The sequence below is a fragment of the Pomacea canaliculata genome, linkage group LG13, assembly GCF_003073045.1.
Source record: "Pomacea canaliculata isolate SZHN2017 linkage group LG13, ASM307304v1, whole genome shotgun sequence".
In the NCBI taxonomy this organism is placed as follows: domain Eukaryota; kingdom Metazoa; phylum Mollusca; class Gastropoda; order Architaenioglossa; family Ampullariidae; genus Pomacea; species Pomacea canaliculata.
The window spans coordinates 7837458-7849607 of NC_037602.1; the positions used below are offsets into that span (position 1 = coordinate 7837458).

Sequence of the window (12150 nt, forward strand, 5' to 3'; positions counted from 1 at the left end):
CAAAAAAGAATGTGCCTAAGGGTGTCGCGAGTCAGCACACAAATGCAAGGCATTGATATCTTCACGAAACTGTCTATAATCTCCACCATTGCTACGATTCAAAGTTAAGTAATGTTTCGACATCGGTACACATTAGCTCACCACAGCAGAATATTGCCGGAACTTTCAGGCCTGATTCTCCACCCTTAAACTGTAGATAAACGAGTGTTGAAAATGTCATTTGTTGCTTATTGGCAGTGCCATCAGTCACACGATGCTGGTAACTGTCAAACTAATGAATCACAGCGATAAAAATTTAAACACACATGTACTTCCTGTTCTGACTGAGGCCCTAGTTTTATGAAGGTTTCTGACCACGACATGTTTTATTGTGTGTTGCAGTTCCTAGTTCACCGAAGTCTAGAGTCACGCCCACTTTAGGAACGGTACAATTAAGAAAAATGGCATTATTATTATTGCTATTACTATTTCTTCCAATGATTAAGGAATGGTTCTTCTAATGAGTGGATAAAGCTCAGATGCTATTTCCCCAAATCTGGATGGATATAACTCCCTTCAGTTCTCCAGATAAATGCTTTCAAGCATCACCATGCACAGAAGGAGGCCAACAACTCTAACAGGATTGCACATGGGTAGGTTTACTCTGTAAAGGCCTCAGTCAATGGGAAAGCTTTGTTATCACACATATCTATGTACAAATGTGACATCACTATTCTGATCTCTTTCTGTGCACTTTTCTACCTTCTTAGTTTATCATCCCATGCCTAGAGCCCGCACGCCGTCACATCCGTGTTTCTCCCCCACCGGGTGGGATAGCAGTTAAAACCTCAAGCGAGCAAACCGGCCGATTAACCCATGATCGTCTCAGCCTCATCTACCTTGCGTCATCTACTGGAATAAATTTATGACTTGCAAGACACGCTTTCCTGTCTGTAGACTTTTTTCTTTTATTTCGCAGTTTTTCCACTTAACACTTGTCTAGTTAGACAATATTAGATATAGGTATTGCTATTGTTTGTATTTTAAATAACTGCTCCTTATGAATTCACACCTCTAGCCTTGCTTAGGACGGACATTTCGTTTTGTGTTGTTCAGTGGCAGAGCTTGATGCCAGCATCGCCACCTGTATGTTGGGGGGATGGAAGCACTATAAATAGCTTGTGGGAAAGACACTGGCTCCCTTGTGGCGATAAGCGTTGACGCAAGCAGCGATGAGGGCTGCTCAGTGTGTAGGCAAGGATAACAGAGATAGAGGGCTAGTTGCGCAACATGTTTTGAAAACTTTTAACCGTCTTAAAGAGACAAATTTTTATATTTAAAAAAAAAATCGCTTCTGCGCCATTCAGATGCGTTGCACAAGCACATACGAAAAATACATGTGCTAGCGGGAAAAAAGTCTGGCTTAATAAATAGTTTTATCTTACTTGAGGAAATGTTAGTCTTAAAAAAAATTTAATTGATTCTCACCATGTTTCTATAAAATTGATGATCTAAACAGATTAACCGAACCTAAAATTATTTAGACTTAGAAATGTGTTGTGCAACTGGCCCCACAGGCTGTGACCTGAGCTACCGATCTTAAAGGTTCAGCACGAGCGAACGGCATTTTTAAAAAAAAAACAAAAAACAACTGAACGAACGATCATAACTCTCAAACTTCCCAAGCTAGCTGACAAGCAGACAAGCACACAAAAGGCGAGAAGGTAGAGTTACTGGAAAAGTAGAGTCGGTGCAATTTTAGGAGAGACATTCGCGATTACCCCCTCCTTTTTTTTTTTTTGTTGTTGTTGTTGTAAAGAAAACGAATTTACATGGAGTGGAGCAGCTTGTAAGTCTATAAGGACATACATGTGTTCATGTAAATAATGAAAGAACTATTATTTTGGACTATTATAATCATCATCATACCAGAATCTGTATGAGTTAAGAACCCTGAACCTCAGCTGCGGAAGCCAGCAGCAGCTTGAAAACGCTTAAAAATCAAATAAAACTAGCTAATTCCTTGCAGATGTAGAGAGAACCTAAAACTACTGTGTATCATCCCCAAAGACAGGAAAGTGCTGAAAATAATCTTGAACTGCGCCGCGTATATACCTTCAAATATCAAATAACGGTTCACTGTCCCACCTGTATCACCTGCGTAAGATTATGACACTCCAACCCGTCGTCACGAGGTGTTTGGTAATTAGATAGTACAAATATACACTATGACCGTTCTGCCCCTGTTATACAACTTTCTGCTTACTTTATTTAGAGACAAGTACGAGTGTACTACTAGAGAAGTAGAACTGCCCAACACACGCATGCACAGAGGATAAATAATAATAATAATAATAATATTAATAAAAGTGTCTAGTATTCCAGAGGGATGGAGAGAGAGAACGAGGAGAAGACCAACGAATCAATACAAAAAATTTTGCTATAGTGAAATGACATCATTACACAAACCAGAAACACACACAGACACGCACGCACATTATTCCATTATGTTGGAAGCATGGACGCAGTCAAAGTGTTCTCACCAATATGCCCCCGACTGTCTGGACCAGACGGGAGGAACCTTTGGTATGTCGTCGGGGAAAAGGCATTGCTGGTTGCCGAAAATCCGTCAGCGGCCTGTAGGTTAGGTAAACAATCCATTCACATCGTCAGGTGTCAAGTCCAGTGGCACCTGGAGGCCAAGACACTTGCCTCCCTTCGTCTTGATTGGTATTTTGGTTTGTTTGAAGGGACTGATCATTTTTCTCACGTTCTTAAAATATTAATTCCAGGGTAAAGCTCGGCTAGGTAACCCATGTTTGCGCCGGGGTTTTCCCAGCTCCGGTGGTTCGTGGATTTTTCAGTTGATTTATCCTGGGAAATTGTCCTATTAAAAACACAATAAAATGAAACATGAGCACAACACATAAGAATATTCTGAGTTATTTTACCATTAATATTATTGTCTGTTCACATATCTGACAAGTGTATTCAACCGGAACGTCAGATTAAAAAAATGTTTGAATGTTTAATGAAACCTAATCGATCAGAATGTTTTTAAAAGCTTCATCAGATGCGAGGAGTCCGCTACATGATGGTAACACTGGCATAAGGGACGATGTCACAAATCGGAAAACTGTAATCATTGAAGATGGATTGTGAGGCGAATGCAAAAAAGAGTTGATTCGCGGTCGTCGCGAACACACACACTCATACATACACGTATGACATATGCATAATCTCAGGTACATGAATATGTGACAAACATCAAACGTTTATTTATGAGACAGCAACATGAACTAAAGCATCATGACATTGATGGAGGTTTGTGTGAACTGTGATTTCCGAGACACAGAACAGACAGACGGACCGAGGCAGGCTCAAGGAGGAAGAGAAGGAGCGATTCGTCATCTTTTTTCTCTCTTTCTCTCTGTGGTAGAGGGAGGGCGTGAGAAAGACATTTGAGATGGTGAGCGACTAGGATCGGTAAGGTATCTCTGTTCAACGGTAATTCGATCGAGCAGCTTGTTTTATGAGTTACTGTCGAGATAACTGTATAAACACCAGTCAGAGATTTGACAGAAAGCGAGAATGTCTCTGACAACCGAGGAAAAGCCTTATCAACCCAGAATTGCATTAAAAAAAAAGTTAAATTTGTTTATGTCAGTTTACCTGAATGTCTTCTAGTCTTATACAAGCCTATCTGCATATAATTAATCAATCTATCCTCAGTTGTACCCATCTGAACACGTCTAAATGCAAACAGAATGCAAGAAATCGTAAACACTGCCTCGCCTCGCCTGAAAGATTATAATCACTGGAGCACAACACTGAACTTTGACCCCTTCACTCCATGCGTTGATTCAATTACACGATTTGTTTCCCCGATCTCAATTCCCCTGAGAGGGAAAGAATAAAAGATAATAATCGAGTCGCGCATATTGATAACATGGTAACAGCCACACACATACATTACACAAAGGAAACACATACTTTACAGAGGCACTCCGCACTAAGTTCGCAGCACACACACACACTTCTACACACACACACACTTCTACACACACATACTTCTACACACATAATTTCCGTGAACTTTTTTCTGTCCTTGCCACTTCTGTCTCACCTTTTAAAAACTATTCAAAAACAAAAAGCAACGAAAGTGCATTACCTTTCTTCTCTCACCATCGCTCTTACTGCTCTTGGCAGTTTACCTGTGCAAATTAGATATATAAATATTCTAACCTTGACCTAATCTCCTTAATCTTGTTTTCCCTGTCCCGTCAGTGCTCTATAATCCTCCATACACCCAGAAACATAATCGCAGCTCATTTAATCTCCGGGTTAGGAACTTAGGATACACTGACAGCAGACAGAAGAATGAGAAATGCAAATGAGCTGTTTAACAGGTATGTACAAATATAAGTATGACAACGTGCAGAAGTGATTTATTCCCTTCTAAGCTGGCTGCTGACTGGAGGAGACGAGCACACTACCAGCCTGCTGTGACGTGACACCCACGTGAACGTGAACGTTAAACGCTCTCCTCCCGAACCATCCTCCAACACACCTGTCACACCTTCATTCCTGTCACAGGCCATCACTCTTCACTGTTTTCCGGGGTCTGTCTTCTCAGCAGGGGACCTACACCATAACGTATTATACCTACAAGCGACTGGCCGAGGCTGGGTGCGAACCACCAACTCTGGGTCGACTCTTCTGTGACGTCACTGCACGTGCGGTCGATATGACCGGTGGACAGAAGGAAAATTGCTTCTCTGCAGGTCTCACACATTTCCGGACTGATGGGCGGACCCAGCCACGAATTCCGCCAGCCGAACCTAGAAACTACTCCCCCCTTTTCTCGCCTACACCCGTTATCCGACAGAGTGATCGAGTCTCGGAATCCGACATCGGTGTTTGTTTATTTGTGGTCGGTAGATCGTCCGTGTACCCGACAATGAATGCAGCTCACTATAGTGATGTCGGAGAACTTCTTCCGAACATAGAATAATTCGAATTCTGGTAGGAAGCAGCGAAGGACTCCATTACTAGAGGAGAAGAAAAAGAACAAGAGGAAATGTTTCATTACTTTTCATTATAAACACGCCGGCCAAATAGTAATTAAGTTAGGCTAAACTGATAGATTCTACAATAAAATGATAATGCTGAATCGTTTCCGCTAAAAACAAATAGCGGGGTTTAAAAAAAATGTTATGATCGCTTCTGGAAACCAGGTCTGGTCCAATTTATGGAGACCACCATATTTTGTTGTCGAGTAGCAGCCCTCGGAGGCAAGTGTTGATGTTTTGTCTCATAAGTACCCTCGTCAAAACGATGTCACCCTGGCTCTGGAGATCAGGTTGCAGCATTTTGAGTCAGAGCACAACGACGACAAGACGAGGTAATTGGAGAACACTGATGAGGGAGGATAATGTTACAATCAGTAACATACCTTTCAATGTAAGTAGAATTTTTTTTTAGAAATCCTCGCACACAAGTGAAACCAGAGTCCCCCTGTTAAACAAAGTCAGGAGACAATGAAGATGTCAGTTTACATTCTTCCCCTAAACGATGCTTTTCGCAGACTACACGCTATAAATCCTATAATTATTACAGAAATATAAATCCCGCTCGACAGTCGGATAAACCTCGCTCAGTAGAGCAAATATTCGGTTGTCACCACTACAGTGAGAAACAAAAGGTCCTGGATTCAGCTCCCGTGTATCGGGACACTGTGTATGACACCTGTTCATAGGCCTTGCCTTTGGAAATCTAAGGGTAATCAGGTTTTCATCTTTCTCTGATAGCACTCTCCCCTCATGGTGCCAAATCTTTAGGTGGAAACATTTTCTTGCCCATTCAGTTTCCAGTAGTCCCACGGCATTGCCTGACACAGGTATGGCCGGCTAGCTCAAGAAATAGAATCAGTTTCTTTTTGTTATATTCACAGGAAGTGAATTTAGATGAAACGATTTAGGTAAAGGATTCTTTTGCGCCCGAAATTGTAAGAGGAAATATTTAAAGAGGTCCTTATCTCTCACTTAAACCGAAGTTGATGTTATTTGAAACTGTGCGCACGTCTGTGTGTATCTCTATCTTCTGTGTGTGCGTGTTAATCATGTGTCAATATCGAGTTGATAAAAACACGCTTTCTCGTTACCCCAGGATTTGTTTCCAGGCTTGTCAACAAACGTGAAAGATCTACCGGCGGGGAAAAAAAAAAAAACAAACACTCGTCAATGTTGATTGCCGAGAAGATGGAAGAGGGCTTTGAGTGCTGCTTCCCTCTCCTCTCTGTTATTTCCACATGTGAGCAATAAGACCGGCCAGCGACCCTGCCTTTCCTCTCCTCAACAGGGTCATATCTCGAGCTTGTATTACTGGACTGCTGGTAGACAATTTTTTTTTCCAGTTAACTACCAAAACAAGGCAGGTGTGTACAAAGCTTCCGGTTTAGTCACATTCATTGTTTAGGCTCGCCGAGACTAACAGCGGAGAACTCAGCAAGAGGCTATGCGTTGGTCTTGGCAGACAGACAGCAGTCCACCTATACACGTCCATGGTCATATCGCAGCTGCTACTTGCGACACTGTCACCATCTATGACAAATGACATATCCAGGAAATATTTTTCTTTCCATAATTGATGGAGACGATGCGGAGGCGCAAACATAATGCGTTTGTCATTAAAACAGCGAGATTCGTGGGTTGGGGGTTTAGACCTCCTGCTAGTACTCCTAATTGTTCTAGGGATGTTGCACCTGTTTACACACCTGGACAAGCTGGTCTTGATTGGCCTCAGAAGTTTACCAAGTGCAAAACACCGACATCTCAAACAGCAAACCTCAAGAACAATTTTCAGTTCAGCACAGAGAGGGAAAAATAACTCCTGATTCACATCCACTTACTTTTTTCTCTCAAAGAATTAATTTTCATCCAGTCCTAACTTCTTCCCTTGCCAATTTTCGATATGTCTTCTTTAAGTATTTTTCTTTTCTTTGTTGTTTTGTTTTCGCCGTGTCGAATTGCTGTCTGAAAACGCTGCATCAGGAAAATAACTACTGGCATTTTTGAGCTGGTGTTGTCAGCACCAGACGAAATCTTGGCAGCTTTTCAGTGTAACTCGATCTGATTCTATGACAATCTGGAATATTATATATTTACAAGAAACTGGTAAAGACCTGGAGAATTTTCTGGCATCATCACACTTTTAACATCGGTCTTCAGTTCAGTGTTCTTTACTAGAAGAATCGTTTGGACCCTTCCACTACAGGCCTTTTTTTAATTGAAAGCATAAGACGATAAAAGGGAAATGTTTTCTCTGCATCTTGCACACACAGCCAATATTTATAGCTGTGGTCTTCTACTCCTTGCAATTCTTAAATTCATTACACATTTTAAATTTATTTTCTCGCCTCATTTCTGATCAATAAAAAGTAACGGGCAAGGTTCCAAAAGTCCAATGTTGAAATGTTGGGTTTATAAATTTTTATCTTGTATCTCCTAAACGTTCAGGAATCTATGTCTTTAAAAGAATCAAGTTCTCATTTAAAAATAACTTTGCTCTCGTTTTGTCTTCACAGAAAGGCATTCAAGCCTTTAGTTAGAAGCACTTTGTCTTCTAAAAACAATGGCGCCAGACACAAAAGGATTCCATGGGGAATGGAAACCTGACCCCCCCATCTAAGCGCGCACGCGACATAGCCACAGACCCGGAAGTTCACCCCGACGAGGTAATCCATCATTATCTCTAATAACATAAGCCTGGAATGTGATTTTGTTCTCGCCTTATCGCAAGACAAACATGTGAACGCAAATCAGTTAAGTGTGAACAACCGTTAGTGACATGGCGTTTTGACAACAGAGTTATTTCTTTCCAATCGACTCTCCAGACAGTACATGTGAACTTGAATTACCCTTTGTTACAGTGAGTGAAGTTCAAAGCATCTGAAGGCGCTACAACTAAACAGAGGGAAGGAAGGGGGCCACGATATCACTACGGTTTTCAGGACAATATACCTTATCAACTACAAGTGTACAAAGATACACCATAATGAATAATAAAGTGAATGTATATAGTGTTATACCCCACCATCAAAGTGCTTTATTATAAATATAAAGACATAGACATAAAAACAATAATAGTCTCAAAACGGAGTTCATTGTGTTCACATGTTGAGAAAAAGATTAGCGTCAGCAAAGATGCAGTCACTACAGCTCAGTACCACTACCTAAATATTTATTGCTAGTCTTTTCTTCTTCTTTGACTAGTGACTTGCAACTGTGATTTGTAGTTACAGTAGTGGTGATGGTGGTAGTGGTGGTGGCAGGAACAACATGTGTGATTGTCTACTTATGGCGCACTCAGGACTGTCACGAGGGTCACACCAACAAGGCGGCAGTGAAAACAAAACAAATTAATGAAGCAGGAGGCAGAATTGTTGACAGTATATCAGAAGATCAGGCTGACTCACATATATCCAGAATCTAAAGCAGCAGGGGAAAAAAAATTGCGATAAAAATGCTCCGCAGGGCGTTGCACATCTGCAGGGAAAATGAGAATTAAATCAGCAAACGAAATAAGCAACGAGATGGTGCAGATATATGGCGTTTGAGCTCTTGAAACGAAGAAGAAGACAATGGAGGTAGACTCAGAAAAACAGTCCAGAACCCTGGCTGGAGAAGGAGCCTCATTCTCCTTTCAATTAGGTTTGAACAAAAGTGGTATTGCAGAGCTCCTCTTCCACTGAGCGTCCACAGGAGGACTTCTCGCTGTTCCTGAGAGATAAAGATTGTCCCGAAAAGCTAGGCCAACCTGTTTTTCAACAATTTCTCCTAAAATGACATGAAAGTCCAACAACTGATGTCCAAGTGACAGTACAGGGTTCAAGCATGACCAGACATGACCAACCGAGGGTTTTCCTCTTGGCGAGGAGTGTTACAGGAGATGATCTCAAGCATCCCTTGGACCTTAGTTCAGCTTTTGTACTAGTTCGACTGATCGTACTGTAAATACAACTGTATGTGTCCCATGTAGCACGAAAATAATAATAATAATAATAATAATAATAATAATAATAATAATAATAATAATAATAAATAATAATAATAATAATAATAATAATAATATCCTTACATATTCGTCTTCGCGGTTCCCCTATCGGTCCAATCTAGACCACACAGACCTGTGATAACCTGTCTTTTGAAGGTCTACTTAACCTACAGTCAACAAGGACAAATCAGAACATGACATTGTTGATGTTCAATATCAAGTAACAGGAAGTTGCTATTTTCTCAAGTCAGTTGCAGTGGTCGTGAATCTCAGAAATGGTCTGTATTATGGGTGCGGGACTATGGTGTGCCATAAATACAAGTAACAAACAAACAACACAACAGACTAACCTACAGTTCCACTTCGTGTTTTGCAATTTGGTGCGTTGTGTTGTTCTCTCAGTACAGTTACAGTGTTGTATTGCGAGAGTTTCAAACAATTTGCATTTTTCAATCCTCGCCTAGGGGTACCTGGACTTGTCATTATCGTGCTGGTTGACATTAATTTTATTTGTATCACTGCATGGCTGCTAGACCAACAAGTTACCCAAGGCTTACAGACACTACAAACGCAGTTCAGTCTGGCTTCATTGGATAAGTGCCAAGTCAGGTAGTTACAGTCCCACCTTTAGTTTTGGAATACACGGTGTCATTTTGATCCATGTATGTTCACTTGTCAGATTGGCCTGTGAACCGTGACTTACCAGCGACAATAAACAAAATGAAGTCTGCTACATTTTCGGTCCATCCTCGCACAGCGTTCAAAATCATCATCCCATGACATCCGTGCATTGCTATCTTAAGACCTTTTTCTTTTGAACTAACCTGACCACGTATTAGTTTAGTTTTAGTTTATTCCTTGTTTCTCCCTTAAGGAGCATAGGGTCGCAGACTATGTGTATTATGTCAAGAGACACACATTCACTTGGTGCAATGCCGACTTCCCGCTGTTTTCTCTGCCTACTTGTCTAGCTTACCTTAACAGGTAATGAAAAGATTACTATGGTATAGGTCATCGTGTTCGCAAGAAATTAAGACGCATATCAATATCTTCTTACCTTCCCTTTAGGTGCGCTTTGCTTCTTTGTAAATGCCGCACTAACAGGTGTGAAGTCGCCAGCAAGAATAAGGTTTCTCAATCATGTGACAAAACAACGATCGAACCTGGCTAACTATATAACGACCCTGGATTCGTTTTCAAGCCTTTCACAACCCTTGCACTCAGCAACAGACGAACCCTATAGTCTCAGCGCCGTGCAGTTCTACCAGAGCTCGACCTTCCCACTGCGCCACCGGGAAGCCCAACTTCTTTAAAATAAACAAACAAAAACCAGAAAAAAACCCTGGTCTACTCACCGCACCTCGTCTGTCTGCTTCGTCGACAACGACCAGGTGTGAATGAAAGAGATGCCGCCTCAAGCTTCCTTGATAGCTAGGTCGGGTACCTCTGATCACCTCAGTCTGCCGACACAAGGATCGCGCGGAGTTCCGGTTTCGCGCCGGCGGACACTGACACGCACGCACGCACGCACGCATGCACTCAGTGTTTTTATTTTCCTGACGTGCACAGCGCACACAGCAGTCGCGACGTGTGGTAGGCTATACGGGGAACATGTCACGGACACACACACAAGCACACACACACATATATATTAGTTCCGCCTTGTGAGTCGATATCAACCGTCGTCGTCGTCACAAACGAAGACTGGAAAGCCACAGCAGGGTTCTTTCGCTGAGTCACGCTATGCTGCACACACACACCCCTGGGCACACACACACATACAGTCGCAGACCCAAAATTTCAAGATCTTGCACAAAAAAAAAAAAAAAAAAATCCAGACTAGCCTGCGTGCGTAAGTACGCACGAGCGCGCGTGCATGCTCAACAACAACCCTACCCCTCCTCCCTCATTGGTCGTCTGCTACTCCACTCACGTTGTGATTCTTACCTTGACACTCTTCCTCGTATCCAGGTGAGCGAAGTGTTGTTGCACCACATACGGCAGCAAGCCAGGGTACCGTAGCGGCAGCAACGCTCGCGACCGACGTATGCGACGGGCAAGTTCCAGGCCTGAGACAACAGTCGCGCGGTGATGCCGCACACCACTGGAGCTGGAGCTCTGCTGCTGCTGTTGCTGCTGATGCTGCTAGTCGTGGCAGCCAAAGTTCAATGAAGCACGTGAGCACGCTCAGAAGGGGTGGGGTCGATCGGGCGTACGTACTACTGCCGCATGTCCACGGTGCACAGACTTTGCGTCTACACGCACCTGCGTGGGTTCTCTCTCTCTCCTCCCTCTCCCCTCCCTAACATGTTGTGCACGGAAAGGGTGTACACGCCGCCGTCAACGTTCTCACATTGCACACAGATTGGGTGTCTACACGTGAGAGGACTTCCCGCTTTTGCCTCCAGGGGGTGGATAGCGATCGAAATGCATGGCGACGTCACGCGTCAGTGCTGCTCAACAAGATGATGGCCACCTGAGTACCATCCCCCCCTCTATACCCCACACCCCTGCTTCTCTGACATCTTGCCCCTACCTCCTCTCTCTCTCCCCTCGCTTTTGTGCTGCAGGACGCATGCGCGAGTGTGATCGAATCAGCGACAGACGAGGAGGTCGGTCATCATCGCCTCCCCATCCTTCACCAAAAAAACTGTGAATAAAAAATAAAATATATCTACGATCTACCATCTCCTGTGGTACTCGACCTCTACCATCATCACTTATCGTAGTTAAGTCGTCGAGAGGTAATTTTGATGTAATGAAGGCGTTAATGTAAATCTGCCTCTAACCTCTACTCTGCTTAATTAATAAGAGATGAAGCACTCGATCCGCTATTTGATGGAGCGGAGCCTGCGGACTCGATAAAAAGGAGCAGTCAGGATTGATGTATGGTGTAATGGGGCCTTCAGGACTGATGTATGATGTAACAGGAGCCCGCAGGGGTTGTGATATGATCTCTGTGTCTGAAAAATATTGGAGCCTGTGGTGTTGTTGTACGATGGAGTCTGCAAGATAACGAGGTGCAGCAAGAGTTTTGCATAATGGACATCAGAGGTTTGTTGTTTGATGGGAAATGCAAGTTTGTGTGATGGGTACAGTTAAATTACTGTTTGATGG

General features: G+C 42.8%; 1 protein-coding gene across 4 annotated transcripts in view; it reads right to left on the minus strand.

The window, feature by feature from the left end:
- LOC112554620 (E3 ubiquitin-protein ligase NEDD4-like) overlaps positions 1-11683 on the minus strand; it is a 30879-nt gene extending 19196 nt beyond the window's left edge. Inside the window, exons 1-2 of one of the 4 annotated variants that reach the window (XM_025222522.1) lie at positions 10981-11683; positions 2523-2866 (exon numbers count right to left, since the gene is read on the minus strand). In XM_025222522.1, the coding sequence (XP_025078307.1) occupies positions 2523-2588 (66 nt within the window). In that variant the 5' untranslated portion in view covers positions 2589-2866; positions 10981-11683. Of the gene's footprint in view, positions 1-2522; positions 2867-10090; positions 10290-10388; positions 10929-10980 lie in introns of those variants that run through there. The other 3 variants (XM_025222523.1, XM_025222519.1, XM_025222520.1) reach the window with 3 other exon arrangements.
- Between the last annotated feature and the right edge of the window lie 467 nt (positions 11684-12150).